Source organism: Callithrix jacchus, chromosome 4, assembly GCF_049354715.1.
Source record: "Callithrix jacchus isolate 240 chromosome 4, calJac240_pri, whole genome shotgun sequence".
Taxonomy (NCBI): Eukaryota; Metazoa; Chordata; class Mammalia; order Primates; family Cebidae; genus Callithrix; species Callithrix jacchus.
The window spans coordinates 161,977,035-161,995,039 of NC_133505.1; the positions used below are offsets into that span (position 1 = coordinate 161,977,035).

At 43.4% G+C, this 18,005-nt stretch overlaps 1 protein-coding gene across 5 annotated transcripts in view; it reads left to right on the forward strand.

Annotated features, from left to right (window-relative positions):
- The window catches only part of TIAM2 (TIAM Rac1 associated GEF 2), a 239,620-nt gene that overhangs the window by 163,746 nt on the left and 57,869 nt on the right, over positions 1 to 18,005 (forward strand). For all 5 annotated transcript variants that reach the window (XM_078370329.1, XM_017971503.4, XM_054254551.2 and 2 more), the window contains 2 exons: positions 317 to 409; positions 1,274 to 1,537. In XM_078370329.1, coding sequence (XP_078226455.1) covers positions 317 to 409; positions 1,274 to 1,537 — 357 coding nt within the window. The remainder of the gene's footprint in view (positions 1 to 316; positions 410 to 1,273; positions 1,538 to 18,005) is intronic.

An 18,005-nucleotide genomic window follows, 5' to 3' on the forward strand; every position in this document is an offset into this window, starting at 1 on the left:
TTATCCATCTGTCCATTGACAGACAACTGGGTTATTTCTGCCTCTCGACTATTGTGAATAATGCTGTTAAATGTGGGTTCATGGCCTCACCTTTTAAATAAACGTTATGTCCTTTTATTTCTTAAACCTCTGGTCTGCCATTTTTCTTGTTCTGCCCCTGCAAGATATTTTTGTCCTTTCAAAATAGTTGTAATTTAGACTTTCTCAACATACTGTCCTTACCAGAAAAGGTGTTCAAGGAAATACTGCTGATGTGGTTGGGGAAATTGAGTGTCATGGGTTGAGACTTGTTTTTTCCTTTTCTTTTCATTCCCAGGGTTTGCAGTTATGGCGCAGGTGGATGAGCATCAGCATCTCAGCCGGATATTTGTAAGCGACGTCCTCCCCGATGGCCTGGCGTATGGGGAAGGTTCGTGTGGCACCCTGTGCCTCTGTTCCCTCTTCATTTGAAACTTTGGAAAATGTGGTCTGGCTAGTGAATGTTTCTTCTTCGAGTTTGATCAGGAAAAGGTTTCTCCTGGAACTTTAAAGAAAGTAAATGTAAGAGTTTAATTGGAAATGTGACCAAACGCAGCAGCTCACTCCCATAAACCCAGCTGCTCAGGAGGCTGAGGCAGGAGGATAGAAGGACTGCTTGAGCCCGGGAGTCCAAAACCAGCCTGGGAGATACAGTGAGACTCCTGCCTCCATAAAAAAAGGATAGAGAGAGACAAAAGACAGAAAATGCATATGCCTGTATATAGAGAGAGCATTTGTGTGTGTGTTTAAAAGAGAGAAAGTGTATACGTGTATGAAGACAGACAGAGGGAAGAAGAAAGAGAGTGTGAGACAGACAGGCAGACATGGATGGAACAGATTTAACATCAGCATGCTAGAAAACACAATCTCTCAAGTTGCTTCTCTTTCAAACGATTTATTCTAATAGTAACTGTGAGAGAATGAACATTGCTTTTGCTCTTAGTGGCATCTAAATACTATACATTTTGGCCCTTTAATTCTTTTTTGTTTTTCTAATGTAAAAGATGAAGTCTCACTGTATTACCCCAGGCTGGTCTCAAACTCCTGGGTCAAGTGATCTTCCCATATCTGTCTCCTGATTAGCAGAGACTATGGGCTCCTGCCACTGTGCAGGGCTGGTACTTCCTTTGAAGAGAGCAACAAACAAAACAGTCCCTAAGAGTACCTGGTTTGAATTTGCCGCCTTCTTTCATCTTAAAATATTTCTCTCAGTAATCCCTCTCTCTTTTTTCTGTTTCCTCTTCCTTTTTCTCAGGGCTGAGGAAGGGCAATGAGATCATGACCTTAAATGGGGAAGCTGTGTCTGATCTTGACCTTAAGCAGATGGAGGCCCTGTTTTCTGAGAAGAGCGTTGGACTCACTCTGATTGCCCGGCCTCCGGACACAAAAGCAACCCTCTGTGCATCCTGGTCAGACAGTGACTTGTTCTCCAGGGACCAGAAGAGTCTGCTGCCCCCTCCTAACCAGTCCCAACTGCTGGAGGAATTCTTGGATAACTTTAAAAAGAATTCAGCCAATGGTAAGGCTTTGTTCTGTCTTCCTTCTTAACTGCTGGTATCAACAGCCAATATTTTTAGGCTGTAATTTTGCTTGCAAACTCAGATTATTTAAGCTCTTCAAAGAATGTCTTCTAATTTATTAGAAGAACGCAGATGCCAACTGGAGTAGATTTTATCAAAATTTTATGCATTTTAGTAATTACAGTGCTTTCATGAAAACAGAAAATAATTATTTTTGCACAAAACAACATTTAAAAAAAATCACGGACTCTTTAAAAATCACCCACAATGTTTGGTCTCATAGTTGCTCTGTGCTTGAAGGCAGATAAAAGCCTGCATAAATGCCAAAGTTGAATTTTTCTCCTTTGGTTGAATCCAAGGCAGTAATCTGTTGGCTCTGAGAACAGCCCATGCATTTCGGTCCCTTCTATCTTTGGTTAAGTACTGCTTTCTTAGTAAACAGCAAACTGTCTTTTTAAAAATTTATGTATTTATTTATTTTTAGACAGAGTCTCACTCTGTCACCCAGGCTGTGTGCAATGGCGTGATCTAGGCGCAGTGCAACCTCCGTCTCCCAGTTCAAGCCATTCTCGTGCCTCGGCCTCCTGAGTAGCTGAGATTACAGGCGTGTACCACCATGCCTGGCTAATTTTTGTGTTTTTAGTAGACTTGGGGTTTCACCAGGTTGCCCAGACTGGTCTCAAACTCCTGACCTCAGGTGATACACTTGCCTCGGCCTCCCAGAGTGCTGGGATTACAGGCATAAGCCACCGTACCTGGCCAGTAAACGGAAAACTTTTAATTTGGGTCATGAATTTTAAAGCTTTGTCAAGGCCTAGAAGTGAAAAACTGTGTGCCAATATATTTTTCTCGTGGTAAGACTTCCGTATGAGAAAATCATTTGAAGGTCTGAATTTCTGAGCTTATCATTCATGTGTATTTCATGCACTGAATCAAATACATTAGGGGCTCCGGCCGGTACTGAAAACTGGTAGTTTCTCTTTATACCTCTGGAGAGCCTGGGTCAAGCTCCACAGGAGACCGAGTGTGGGGTCTTTTTCCTGGGAGAGCACAGTGCAATTTTTATACTTAATTACGATGATAATGGATTTCTAGTTGGAATCTCTGCGTGGTTACCAAAAATGAATGAAAAACACCAAAGAGAAGTTGTTAGGATTGATTTAATTATAAAGGAAGTTTATTAGGTCGTTTTTGGAATTAAAAAATCAGATGGGAAGATTTGTGATTCAATAAGGTATCTCGTGCTTTCTCCTCTTCTCTTGGGGCTCTCCTCTAATTTAAAATGCCATTAAATGGACTATTGGCATATAAAAGTGAATGTCATAAAACAAAAATTATGATGGAACTTATTAACAACTTGGGTATATTAGGGCCATCATTCAGCTACCCTGGGCTGCTGTTATGGGCCTGAGTATTCCACATAATACATGCATGTGTCCGTTTGTTGGATTCATTACTCTTGAGGGATACATTCACTACCTGTGTTATGTCTCTATGTATTTTATCATAATAAGAAACTACCACCAAGGCTATAATACTTTTGGTACTTGAGAGAATGAATTCCTATAGAAAGCAGAGAAAGGGGCACATTTACTTTTTTTTTGGAGACAGAGTCTCACTGTCACCCAGGCTGGAGTGCAGTGGCGCGATCATGGCTCACTGCAACCTCCACCTCCCAGTTCCAAGTGATTCCCCTGCCTCAGCCTTTCAAGTAGCTGGGACCACAGGAACACATCACTACACCTGGCTAATTTTTGTATTTTTAGTAGAGATGGGGTTTCACCATGTTGGCCAGGCTGGTCTTGAATTCCCATCCTCAAGCAATCCACTCACCTCAGCCTGCCAAAGTGCTGGGATTACAGGTGTGAGCCACCATGCTGGGCTGTTTTTCTTTTAATTTTTTTTTAAACAGTAAGGATCAACCAGGTGAGTTAAGCCACTTTTTTTTTTTAAGGAAACAGAATAAAGAGTCAGTCCTGGATCAGTTTAAACAGCTATCCTGTTACTCGTCTTAGCCATTCGGACTGTCTCATCCTTTATAACCTATGTCTATGTGAACAGAGAGCTTAGCCAGGCAGGCATGGTGCTTGCTCACATCAGGTCCTCCTGATGGAACTTTGCAGGTTCTTCGCCTAACCCTTTCCTGGTTTCCTGGCAAGACTGCTCTGTGGGGTATGAGTCTCCTAGGCAGTGCCCCGCCCACCTCTGCCCTGGGCTTTCCCATCCCTCCCCTCTCCTAAGCTCCAGGTGGCTCTTCCATTGCGATGTTGATTGTGCTGGAAAAACAGCCCCAGCAGACTCCATCCCCGAATGCTGCAAAGGTATTTTCTTTTTCTTGTTGAGGTAGTTGTGTTGCTTGTGAAGGAAGTTAAATAAATGCCTGTGGGCCCACATCTCAGAAGGAAGTCTTCCATTTTGAAGGTCGAGGGGAGAAGAAAATAAGGGTGGATAGGTGAGTAATTGAAAGATCAAAGTGAAAAAGATCAGGTTTCTCATTCATATGCAGCATCTCAATGACAAGAGAAGCCTGTGTTTGCGGAATCTCTGAGAGGTGGCATAGTGACAGGCATCCAGGTTTTGAGTCAGACCTGGGTTCAGGTCCTGGGGCTGCCTGTATGGGTTTTTCGACTCACCGAGGGGGTTCTGGGCTTTGGTGGCTGCTACCCCAGCCTCTTTTCCTTGGTGGAAATGGTTCTGAGGTGCAGTCCACATGGCTCTGCAGAGGGGCCCTGGAGTGAGCCCCAGCAGCATGCAGCAGCCTCGCTTTCACACCTCCTATGGGCTTCCTGCCCTTCCTGCCTCACTGTCCCCACCCTCTCCCTTGGGCATCTTGGGGTACCTTCCAAATAAACCTCTGTATCCAAGTCCTTGGCTCAGATTCTGCTTTTAGGGGAGCCCAAATGAAGACGCTGAGCCTCGCTTTTCTCATCCAGAGGATGACGTTTCTCCCCTGACCCTGTGGACCCTGTGAGTTTGGGGAAATTCCTGTCTGTGGCATGTCCAGCCCAGCGTCTTCCTTGGCAGGAATTCTGAAAATGTGCGTCTCCTCCTCCTCCTCCTTCTTCTCCTTTGCAGCTTCTTGATTTGTTAAAAATTACCTTGATTTGCTTTTGCAATGAATTAGAAAGCAGTAATCCCATTTTTAAACTAAAAAAGTTAAGATTTACGGAAATCAAAAATGTAAATGACTTTGAAAGACAGTTTTTAATATAACTTTGAATTTTTCTTTGCAGTGGCCATTTGAGAGGCTGCCTCTCCCTAAATTTCATGTTCCCTTGGCATTGCTAGAAGGCAGCCATGTACTTGAAAAGAAGGAATGTTCTGTTTACTTTTCCAGAGAATTCAATCCTTTCCTTGCTATAAAAACCCTATGGCTGGCTCTCTGGGAAAGAAGACCTGCTGCTTTTCTCTTTCTTTCTTTTCTTTTCTTTTCTTTTCTTTTCTTTTCTTTTCTTTTCTTTCGTCTGTAGAAATTATAAGAATATCAGAAGGCAGATGAAAAGGAAAGGCTTAAGCACTTGTTTGGGCTTATGTTGACCATTTAAGTGGAATATTTATAGCCACCTGTCGAGCACTGAAAATGTAGGGAGGGGTCCCTGGGAGCAAGCTACGTGGAGTTCGGGGCTTTCAGACACGTCCTGAAGTTTGTTGGTTAACTTTTGTCTCTTGATCAGTTTCAAGTGGGGAAAAAAAAATCTGTCTCTGTCTGTATCTCTCTATCTCTAATGTATCTTTGACTGAAAGAAGTGTTAGTCACAGTAGCAGGTCCCAGGAAGCTAGGGGATTGCTTGTGGGTTGCTACTAAGGTTCTGCTTTTCTAGAAAAGAAGCATCCTTGCAGTATTTGACATTTATTGATATGAATAATGTTTAGGAAAATGGGTCTCAAACTTCCTAGTGCCCAAGACTTGCCTGCTGAGCTTAGTCGAAAATGCAGATGCCAGGGTTTTGCTGTTGGTGCACCTCCTGCAGGAGGCTTGGAGCAGTGCAAGCCCCCCTCTTTTTTTTTTTTTTTTGAGACCAAGTTTCGCTCTTGTTCAGTCTGGAGTGCAATGGCGTGATCTCGGCTCACCGTAACCTCTGTCTCCTGGGTTCAAGCAATTCTCCTGCTACAGCCTTCCAAGTAGCTGGGATTACAGGCATGCACCACCATGCCCGGATAATTGTGTATTTTTTGTAGAGACGGGGTTTCTCCATGTTGGTCAGGCTGGTCTCGAACTCCTGATCTCAGGTGATTTGCCTGTCTTGGCCTCCTAAAGTGCTGGGATTACAGGTATGAGCCACTGCGACTGGCTGCAAGCCCCATTTTTAACCTGTGCAGGCGGAAAGCAGCCCTGGAGAGCCAGCCTTTCTAGCCTGCATTTCTGGAGAGCAGTCCTGGGGCTGGTGTAAGCACCCCTGCTGCCCCTTGGTCATTAGTCTAAATGAGGTACCTGAACTGGAGCAGTAGGACTCACTGTTTCCTGAGCCCTTCTACGCTGAGGCTGTGAGAATGGAATGAGATAATATGCATCAAGTTCTCAGCATATGATAGCTGTTGCGCATGTGCGTTCTTAGCAATTGTGCACCCTAAACCTCCACCATTGTCTTTCCTTACATGCTCAGAATGCGGCAGTCGACTCTTAGCTCACCTCATTTGTTGCTCAGCCCATGCTTGGAAGACACCATGTTCCATCTGGCAAATCACTTACATTAGGAAGCAAAGAACTCCCAGCATTCACCAGCTTCACTCTACCATGCCTGTGATGCTCTGTGAGAAGTGGAACAGACAGGAATATAGGAAGAATTGGCGAGGGTTCAGTATGAAGTTCCTCTGTTTCCTAAGAAATGTATGACCATTTGATTTTGCCTTTAAGGGCTTAAATTTCTGTTCTAGTTATTCACAGTGGGGAGAGGAAATGTCCATAGGCTGTATTTGACTTGTGCGGAAATATCATCTGTAAAATCTTTGTACGGAGAGAATTAACGTTACACTGGAGTTCCCCAAAGAGGCCAGTGTTATTTTAGAGCCAACAAAGCGCCCATTGAAGGGACTGGACAGACCAGACTTGTTTATACTGGGATCCTGTTAATGCTGTATTTGTGATTTACGTATGAAACTCCCTTTGCTAGTGTTTGCCATCTTTTGAAACATTCCAGCAACTTTTAAGAAAGTCTCATTGGGTGCAGAGTTTCTGAACAAAGTCTTTATGTAAACACTGAGCTTGCGGCATTAATGAACTCTCCAGCTATAAACAGCCATTCATACTACCTTGTTAGGACTGGAGGTATATTTAGTAGGGGACAAAATAGCAAAGACCTATGTCCCTCCTTCCATTTAGACTATATAAATCCAACACATGCTTACCAGATAATGAAGGTAATTGCAGCCTGCGGTTCTTTTTCAGTCCTCACACCCCCTTTGAATCATTCTTTTTTAAATTGCTGTGAGTAGTGTAGAGTCTCAAGCTACCAGAAGCCACTTAGATTAAATTTGCTCTTTGGAATGAATTGCTCTTGGGAATGTATGTGTCCATGTGCAGCTTCTCACCAGGGAAAAGTATTATAGATCCAGCTCTGATGTGGCAAACCCACTATTTCCTGTTTATAAGAGTGAGGGCATTTTGGCTTCCATAGCCTGTTTAGGATGACCAACAGCATTTAGCTCAGAGAATGCTCTGTTTGTGTGTAGAACTGCTATTACTGAGTCTGGCTGGCTGACACCCCAGATTTCCAGATGTAAAAACATATTAGTGTTCCTAAAGATGAGTGGTACATTTTTTTTTTAATCAAAAGACAATCTGATTGGGAAATACTGGTTTTACCAGGACACAAAACTTCAGTCTCAGAATTATGAGTTTCTTGTGTCTGTGCTGAAGATTGGTTTCATTTTAATCAGTGTAGAAGTGAGCATGTGGCTGTTAGTGGTAGAAAAATTAAGATCCTTGGATACTAATTTCCTTATAAAACTTAGTTTTCTTTGGACATTTGATTTTATTCCCAGTCATTTATTTATTCACTTATGTGTTTAACAAATAATCTTTTGTCAAATGTTGAAGGTATGTATAGACGAATTACACATTATTTCATACTCTGAAGAAGCTCATAGTTGAATGGGAAAACACTTGTAGATAATGCCTGGCTCAAAAGAAAAAAAAACTGCAGTGAAGAGAGTTACAGGTCAGTGGTGGACCTCTAATTTTTCTGCTTTACTAGAGCAAAGAGCAAAACCCACTAATTTTTCTGTCTTACAAGAGCAAAGGCACCCATAAGCAAGGCACAGAGCCCTCAGCATCAGCGTCCAAGAGCAGTTTCTGGAAGGGTTTATGTTTGATCTCAGCACTGCAGATGGACAGGCTGTGGACCTCTAGGTGTGTGGTGTGGGGACTTGGTGGAGGGAAGGACATTTCACATAGAACGGCAAGCTGGAAGACAAGAGGCTGCAAGTAAAGGTCACAGGAAGAAAGGCTGGAAAGTCTATTGGGGCCAGATTGTAGAAAACTTGGAATGTATAACATATCATTGCATATATCTGAAAAAACAACTAACTAATCAACTAGCTGATGAGTATTGTGTTACTACTTCCCCCTGCCTTCTATAAAATATAGAGAACTTGTCATTTAATGGCCACTGGAGTGTGACTTGAAAAACTTGTCCCCGCCTGTCAACTCTATTGTCCCACCACTCTAGCTTCATTGCTTTGGATCTTAAAGTATTGTTGTGTGTAATGATCAGAAGTCCCTTATAAAATAAATGTTCAAATGTTTTAGAGGAAAGAGTGAATCAATAAAGTCTTGTATGTTCTCTGCAAAACCTGAGTCCTCCTCAGCATTGGGAAGCCGTCTCCACTAAAGCGTGGTTCTCACCGGCCCCCTTTAGGGGTGTGGTAGATGGAAGAGCCCTGCTGGCCTGTGACAGAGACAGCTGGTGGGGAGGGGACACCCCTTGGCAAAGAAGACCAAGCAGTATGAGGTTCAGGAGGAGAGATGTTAAATAAACCTTGCCAGCATTTTGAGTAAACATCAGTCTTGGATTTTCTGTTTGAACATTAAGTATAAATACCTCTTTCAGACAAAAATCTGCAGGAGTTCTCTGAAGCACACAGTGTGAAATGTCTCTTGGCTTTGCCACTTTTGATGGACATTTGAGAGTCTGGGATGCCAGGCAGGTCTCCTGTGAAGGTAGAGTGAGCCAGCTCTCCATGAAGTAGTCGTTCTCTCACACTGCTGGCTGCTGGTAAGAGGAAAGTTTATAGCCTATTACATAAGGAAAAGGAAAAAAAAAAAGCTCTCACTTTTCTGTGGGTGTTCTGAGTACTGGCTGCCAAATGCTACTTGTTTTTGTTTCTATTTTTGTTCCCTTCTTTTGTAAGGGGCTTCAAAATGAATTATATTTCTCACTTTGTTCCTGCCTCTGAAGGAATTGAGATCATTGGGAAGGACCAAGTATGGTACCTTCTTTCTAGCTCTCATGTTCAGAGATAACTGGATTGTGACAATATCTTCAGTTTTTCAGCTTGGTAATACCTGTGCATGGTAACAAATGCCAGCAGTGTAGAAGGTTAAACAGTGACAGCTAAGTCCCCCTAAGCTACATCGGGCAGTAGTAGTGAAGAGCATGGACACCCCTGATGATCTGGCTCAGGTCCTGGCTCCAGGCTCTCCCACTCACTAGCTATGTGACCTTGGGCAAGTCACTTAACCTGGTAGCTTAGTTTTTGCAACTGTAAAATGGTCTAGGATTTTTGTGGGATCAACGGGCCAATATTTGAAAGCACTGGAATCTGCCTGGCACATAGTCAAGGCCATGTAAGTGTTCGTTGAATACGTAGATACATTCCTCTTACCCTGTTCTTAGCCACACAGTGTCTCTTCCAGGGGTCATCATTGTTCTTAGTTTCTTTCTCATCCTGGTCTGGAGAATTCTAAATATTGGGGGAAATTGACCAGGTGCAGTGGCTCATGCCTGTTATTTCAGCACTTTGGGAAGCTGAGGTGGGCGGATCACTTGAGATGAGGAGTTCAAGACCAGCCCAGGCAACATGATGAAACCCCATCTCTAATAAAAATACAAAAATTAGCCGGACATGGTGGCAGTTGCCTGTAGTCCAAGCTACCACTCGGGAGGTTTAGGCAGGAGAATTGTTTGAACCTGGGAGGTGGAGGTTGCAGTGAGCCAAGATTGTGCCACTACATTCCAGCCTGGGTGACAGAGCGAGACTCTGTCTCATAAACAACAACAAAATTGGGGGAAATAATGGTGTGTTTTTCTGCTGTTTTTTTTACTGCATTGTCTTAGTACATGGCTATGGTGGACAGAATAATGGCCCACCCTAAACAGGTCCACATTCTAATCCCAGAACCTGTGACTATGGCAAAAGGGATTTACATTTCAAAAGACATTGAAGTTGTGATTAAGTTAATTGAGATGGGTGGGCAGATTTTTATGATTATGTGGGGGGCCCAGTGTAATCACAAGGGTCCTTATTAGAGGGAGGAGGGTCAAAATCAGAGAAGTAAATGTGATGAGGGAGGAGAGAGGTGGGAGGGATGTGGCAGTCACGAGCCAAGGAATGCAGGCGGCCTCTAGAATTTGGAAAAGGAAAGGAAAGAGTGCTCCCTTAGGGCCTCCAGATAGAACACAGCCCGGTGGCCTTAGTCTTCTGTATTTCAGAAATGTAAGGCAATAAATTGGGTTTACGTGTCAAACACTGTGTTTGATGGCAGAGATACAAACATGAAAAAAAACAAACCACAGTCTGGGTATTCAGGGTACTGTGGTCTGGAGGCAGACGTGTGTACAGACAGCGATCATAATCCACCATTATCATTACTCGGACGTGTCAGTCTCTTTCTGGACCCTTTACTGTTAAGAATTATTGAGAACCCCAAAGAGCTTTCCTTATGTGGTCTACATCTGTATCTGTTGATATTGACTATATTAGAAATTTAAACTGAGAAATGTTTGAAATGTTTATTAGTGTATTTTAACATAGCAATAGTGGATCCATTTTTATGTAAACACTACAAACACACTTTTAATGAAATGTCTTCCCAAACCAAAAAAAAAAAAACTTATAAGAGTAGGCTTATTTTGAATTTTTGCAAATTTCTTTAATGTGCGTCTTAGTAGAAGAAAGTTGGATTCTCATACCAGTGTCTGTAATCAGTCTGTTCAGTGTATTGCTCTGGTGGAGGTTATTTAAAGAAAATGCATTCTTACACAGATAAATGTAGTTGGGAAAGGGAGGAGTACTTTGACAGCCCTTTCAGACCACTGTGGATATGCTGCTTTCCTAAAGCCCCAAACTCAACCAGGGGCCATTTCTTCAAGGTTAGTTGCAATGTGGAACTTGAGCTGTTATTGGTAGACTTTTCTTATTTGGTAACATTGAAATTAATTGGCTTATCTTGTACTCGGAATAGATCTTTTACTCACGTATAACATGCATTGTTTATTTGGAAATACAGAGTCACTGGGTTATGTAGATCTTTCAAATGTGGGCATTTCATTTCATAGTATTAAAAATCACTTTCAGGCCAGTCATGGTGACTCACACCTGTAATCCCAGGATTTTGGGAGGCCGAGGCGGGAGGATGGCTTGAGGCCAGGAGATGGAGACCAGTCTGGGCAATGTAGTAAGAGTCTATCTCGACAGAAAAATAAAAAATTAGTGGGGCATGGTGGCTTGTGCCTGTAGTCTTAGCTACTTGGGAGGCTGAGGTGGGAGGATTGCTTGAGTCTGGGAGGTTGAGGCTTCAGTGAGCGATGATTGCGCTGCTGTTCTCAGCCTGGGTGACAGAGCAAAATCTTGTCTCAAAAAAACAAAAAGTCACACTCAGATCTCATTGGAAAAGTGTTGGGAAGCTCACGGTGGCAGATACAAATTTTCCAAGATTCTGATTTTTGTTGGACAATTTGAATTATATCTACCAATACTGTCAGGCTCACTTTGTTCATTTTAAAGAAAATGTTTTTTCTCACTTTTCTTTTTCCAAGTAAAAATTGTGGTTCTTGAAAAAAGTGGTTACTTCGGCTCCCGACACGGTCTGATGTGTACTTTTCCTCAACGCCGCGTATGCAGCTGATGAGTTGTGTGTGTGCTTTCTGAACATGTCCCAAGGGTGGAGATTTAGGAAAATTACCAATTTTTGCTGCTCCATTGAGGACATTCTTAAGTGAAACTGGTGAGTTTTTAAATGTAAGAGTGTGGCTCTGAGGAACACAACGGTGCTGAGCACAGTTTGGTGTCCCTGCCTTATCTATGCTGAGACAGCAGATGCTGTGCAGCATTAGTGCACGTGTCCTCACAGAGCAAAAGGCAAATGACATTTGACATTTTTCAGAAAATAATCTTCAACTTGTGGACTCCTTGGAAGGGTCTCAGTGACCCCAGGAGTCTACAGACCACATCTGGAGAAGGACTGTTCCGATACATATGGAGCAGCAACAGAGGAGCAGACAACTCATGTTCCAGGTTAATCAGGGGCACTTTCCAGGGAGGGAATCACCTGTGTTAACCTCTAGAGATGAGAAGGTAGACGAGGGGGCATAGAGCATTCCAGGTGCAGAGAAGTCGGGAGGAAAGTGGGGCCGTCTAGCTGTGGGGAGGTGCATGAGTAATTCAGATGGTTGGAGACTCAGGTGCAAATCGGGAAGAGGAGAAAATAAAGTGAGACAGGAGAGCATGACCAGGTGACAAAGGGTCCAGGAAGTTGGCCGAGAAGCCTGGATGTGAAGATCTACAGGGAAAAGATGAATAGGCCAGGGTGGGTTAGAAAGACAGGCAGCTCCAGTGCCAGCCAGGGAAGAGCATTGCAGCTGCTGCTAGTCCCCTAAGAGACGACAAAGGGATGACCAGGCAGCCGTGGGCTGAGAGGTGGGTGGCACAGTGTGGCAGGCAGTCCCTACACTTCCCTCCTTCAGAGCACATAGGTAGAAGGAGATACTCTGTCCTCCTTTTGTATAGGGACTCTGTCTTACTTATATTTGCCACCAATAAATCACTGGGCACATAAATAGAGTCATTCAATAAATAATTGCTTGAACATTTGAACAAACGAGTAGAGGACACAGGAACAACAGGAGTCAGAATATGAAAAAGAAGAAAACACCAGGTCTTTCACTTAACACCGTTTCAACAGTGACATGGTTTGGCTCTGCCCCCACCCAAATCTCATCTTGAATTGTAGTTCCCGTAACTCCCACCTGTCATGGGAGGTCATTGAATTATGTGGAGGTAATTGAATTATGGGACGGTTTTCCCCATGCTGTTCTCATGATAGTAAGTGAGTTCTCATGAGAGCTGATCGTTTTATAAGGGGCTTCCCCCTTTGCCGGGCACTGATGCTTCTGCTTGCTGCCGCCATGTGAAGAAGGACATGTTTGCTTCCCCTTCTACCATGATTGTAAGTTTCCTGAGGCCTCCCCAGCCCTGTGGAACTGTGAGCAAATTACATCTCTTTATCTTATATATTACCCAGTCCCAGGTATGTCTTTACTAGCAGCATGAGAATGGAGTAATATAAACATTGACTTTATTTTTCAACAAGATGCTAAGGCTTATGTTATTTCTAAAATGAGGTTTATTTAGGTTTGCAAAGTAAAATTTGTAGCTGTGAACGGGAGTTGTGGCTTTGTTTATACCTTGAGGTTGACTCTGGGTGCAAATAATTTGACAATTTTTTACCTTCAAGGTGGGAAATGAACTTCTATACTTAATCATAATCCTGAATTCAAGCACGTAAATTAGATCCAAGACATGAGATTTGCACCTTTTTTCCCCATGGTGGGTACCCATCACCTGTGAAGAGCACACTGAAGCCAAGCTGAGAAACCAGTGATCTCTGGAGAAAAATAGTTTTTTTTTTTTGTTTTGCTTTTCTTTGGTTTAACAAGTATTTAGTTACTGCCTGTTATATCAGGCATTGGTCTAGGAGTTCTAGAGGTAAACAGTGAACACAGCAGGTAAAAAAGTATCCTTGCCCACGTGGAGCTTACTTGTATTTTAGTGGGTGGACAGAGAGAGTAAGCAGAAACCTCACAATTAATAAGTAATATAAGGTACTCACAGATGATAAGTGTGATGGAAAGAAAATTGATTGGGGTGAGAGGGGAGGGGGAGTGATGGGGAGTAGGGGCTAGGCTGGTTGCAGTTATGCGAAGGGTAGGCCAGTAGTGGTCAGGGAACCATGAACACCTAGGAGCACAGGCTCGCAGGAGGTCAGGGACGGGGCCATGTGGCTGTCAGGGGGCAAAGCTTTCCAGGCCAAGGGAACAGTTGCATGTGCCCTGATGTGATCTGTTTATTGGGAGATGTACCTGGAAGGGCAAGGGAACAGCACAGCAGTGAGAGGTGAGGCCCAGAGGAAGTGTGAGGCCAAATCAGGCCAGATCAAGCTGGCCTCAGAGACCATTGTAAGGCCCATTTATTGGAGGGAAAGGAGGAGCTGTTGCATATGTTTGAGCAGAGAAGTGACATGATCTGGCGATCACTGAGTGTTGTTGAAAATAGACTGAGGAGGAGGTGGTGGAACAGAGGCTTTGCCATCACCCAGACGAGAGGTGAGGGGGTGGGGTCTGCTTGGGGTGGTGACAGCAGCGGTAGAGCCAACAGAGCTTGCCCAGAGACTGGAAGGAGAGGGGTCAGGGAGGACCCCCAGGGTTTGGCCTGAGCATCTGGAAGGTTGGAGTCTCCGTCAATTAAAATGGGAAGATGGGTGTAGAGCAGCTTTGGGGATAGATGAGAAATTGGCTTGGGAACTCGTTGTATTTAACCTCTGTTCATGTTGAATATTTCACCTGCTTCCAAAACCATTTTGAAATGAAAACCCATCTATAAAATTCTATAAGAGGCATCAAAATTAGCAACATAAAGAGAAAGGGAGGAAATTTGAGCGCCAAGTTACCCCTTTAAAGATGTCCACTCATAGTGTAAGGCAAACACATATTTCCTTATAGATGAATCAATCAACAGGCCTTGAAATACAAGTTGTTGCACATCAATCCTTTTTATTTCAGACAATTTAGTTCTGATCTGTTGTGTGTTATACATTCATTTCTGCCCTACAATACTCAGCTCTGATTATTTACAGATTATGCAGTCTCATACAAATCCATTTAACTTTTATCCTTTCTTGCTTTTGGCTGGTAACATCTAACATGTCACGGGAAAAACAAAGTTCAAATTGTCCCATTTTGTTACTTGTTGGCAGCTCTGGAAAAGGTTATTTGGAAAAAAGCACATGAAATTGTTGGCAAAATTATTGTGTTTCTTCTGTGAGGAGCTCTGGCCAGCTGCCCTGGGGAGTGAGCAGGTGCTAGTCCACAGTTTCTGGAGCAGCAGGATGCCCCCTCCTTCCAGAAGTCTCCCAGTGGGCTTGCTACCAAATCTGGACTTCCCAGTGAAGCACTTGGAAACTGCTGAATGAAAGGACATGTGATCTGCCACATTTTAACATTTTTCTTTCCAAATACTAGTTATTTTCTCTTAAATTGCCATTTGTGAATCAAATTCTGTCTTTCTTTTTTTTGAGATGGAGTTTCACTCTTGTTACCCAGGCTGGAGTGCAATGGCGTGATCTCGGCTCACCGCAATCTCTGCCTCCTGGGCTCAGGCAATTCTCCTGCCTCAGCCTCCTGAGTAGCTGGGATTACAGGCACGCGCCACCATGCCCAGCTAATTTTTTGTATTTTTAGTAGAGACGGGGTTTCACCATGTTGACCCCAGGATGGTCTCGATCTCTTGACCTGGTGATCCACCCGCCTCGGCCTCCCAAAGTGCTGGGATTACAGGCGTGAGCCACCGCGCCCGGCCAAATTCTGTCTTTCATGTTTCAGTTGATGAAGGACCATGCCATTCTTTTGTGAAGTTTAGGCATCTTTGCATAGTAGTAGTAGCAAAATTATTTGAACATTTATTGAGTTTTGTCATTATTATTTTATACAAATGATTGAGGAAAAAAATGGAGGCTGAAAATGCTGATAAGAAGCCTAGCTTTCCTAAGCTTAATACCCATGACCCGAAATGCCAGTCACCGGGGTGTCCAGCCAGCAAGACTTTAGCTCCATGTGGATGTTCTTTGACCTTGAGTGTATTATCCTGTTCTCATGCTGCTAATAAAGACATACCCAAGACTGAGTGATTTATAAAAGAAAGAGGTTTTATTGAGTCACAGTTCTGCAGGGCTGGGGAGGCCTCAGGAAACTTACAGTCATGGTGGCAGGAGAAGCAAACACATCCTTAACATGGCAGCAGCAAGCAGAAGTGCTAAGCAAAAGGGGAAAAGCCCCTCATGAAACCATCAGATCTTGTTGGAACTCAATATCACCAGAACAGCTGGAAGTAACCACGCCCATGATTAAATTACCTCCCGCCGGGTCCCTCTGAGGACAGGTGGGGATTATGGGAACTGCAAGATGAGATTTGGGTGGGAACACAGCCAAATCATGCCACTGAGCAAGTCAGTATGGGTGTTCACTGGGGAAAGAGGAGAAAATGAATACATGTGCTAGGCGTATTTAAAAGGTGCAGCATAAACAGAAGTCATGACTTTTTGGGATCTCTGGGAGTAGAAGTTCGCAGAACCTAAATATTCACCTTTCATGCTTCTTTTTTATAATTGTTGTCGGTGAGAAGTATGGGGCCGCTTGCACGTTCTACTGGCGGAATCACGGGCCCTTCTTCTTTTGAACTCTGAAAGCATTTTGTCTATATGCCTGATATGGAAGTTGATATTCCCTTGTAATATCGCTCTCTGTGTGCCTGTCCTAATTAACCTACTACTGGCAATCCCTTGAAAACAGGGACTTGGAAGAGTATAAAGAATGTTTCAGACACAGCAGCCAGCACAGTTCTTGATAAAAATAGCAGGCATTGAATAAATAGCTATAGAGTGAAAGGAAGGTTGGTTAGAAGTCTCTTGATCGAAAGTTAAGGCAATGTTCTTGAGAATGGATTATGGGGGAATAAAAGAAATCATTGGAACACCCCTTGAGGCTTCCAAGATTTCTTTTTTATAAATCAGATGCAAGGGAATGGGGCCGAGAGATTCTTGAGCTGAGGTCTCTATCACTGGCACGTGTGTGGAGGGCACCGTGGGATGGCCTGTGGCTGTGGTGGTGGAGAACCAGAGGCCCCAGCTCCAGAGTCCTACTGCAAATCCTGAGAGTCCACAGAGCCCAGCTGCTGGCCCACGTCTGCGCTGCTCTGGAGTTTTAATGGGCTAGTTGGTGCCCATGACCGAGAGTTAATTTGCCAGCTAAACCAAAACCACAACTGAAAAAGAACAATAACTTATTTGTTTTTTTTAATTTTTAAAAACTTTTTTGAGAAGGAGTTTCACTTTGTCACCCACGCAAATGGCACAATCTCAGCTCACTGCAACTCTACCTCCCAGATTCAAGCAATTTTTCTGCCTCAGCCTCCTGAGTAGCTGGGACTACAGGTGCAGGCCACCACACCCAGTTAAGTTTTGTATTTTTAGTGGAGACAGAGTTTCACCATGTTGGCCAGGCTGGTCTGGAACTCCTGACCTCAGGTGATCTGCCTGCCTCAGCCTCCCAAAGTGCTGGGATTACAGATGTGAGCTGCTGTGCCCAGCCTAAGAACAGTAACTTTTATATCACCAGTATAGGCCAACAGTGACAGTGAGATGTGTTTTAATTTGGGGGTAGTAACATTTGTAAAAGACTCTGGGTCTCAAATCAGGTCTCAAATGGATTCTAGTTCCTGGCTTTGTCATGTGTGACTTTTGGCAGGTTACTAAAACTATTTTCTTGACTCTGAAAACAAGGGATCAGGCAAAATAGTCTAACATTTTTTCCTTCTCTCTCTAAAATTCTTGTATTTAATGTGATTGAAGTGACAATATAGAGACTACAGGAGTGTACATTTCCTCCAAAATTTCATGGAGTGAAAAAAGCAAAGTAATGGATCAAGCATTCCATTTTGGTTTTGCAGCCAGTCTCCTTCCCTCCTTAAATAGAGTCAGGTCTTGACTATGGTAGAGAAGGTTTGTTAAGGCTTCATAATAATAGCAGCCTGTCTCAATGTAAAGAGCACAAGGAACCTTAAGAACATTAATTATCCCTCACATCACCCTGATGGAGCAGAGATGTGTTATTATCGTTTCACTCTCACAGCTGGGTAAATCAAGGTGTACAGACACATCAAGTCTCTGGTACCTTGGACAAGGTCATAGCGGCATGTGCAGATAGAACTGTGTCTTCTTGTTTTTCCTTCTTTGTAGGGAAAAATGCCTGGATATTAATGCCCCCCCCCCTTTTAAGGATTTATCTATTAATATACATAGAGTAAAACCCAGTTATAATTTGCTCTGCAGTAAAGCAAATTTAGATGCGGCTGGATTGATGATGGCCGTTGTCTGCTTATCTGGATTCTTATCTGGGGGTTGGGACTGATGATCAGAAAGGCCTTGTGATCGATCATTTGGGGCTTTTTCAGTTCAGGGACAAGTCAGTTGTTTAC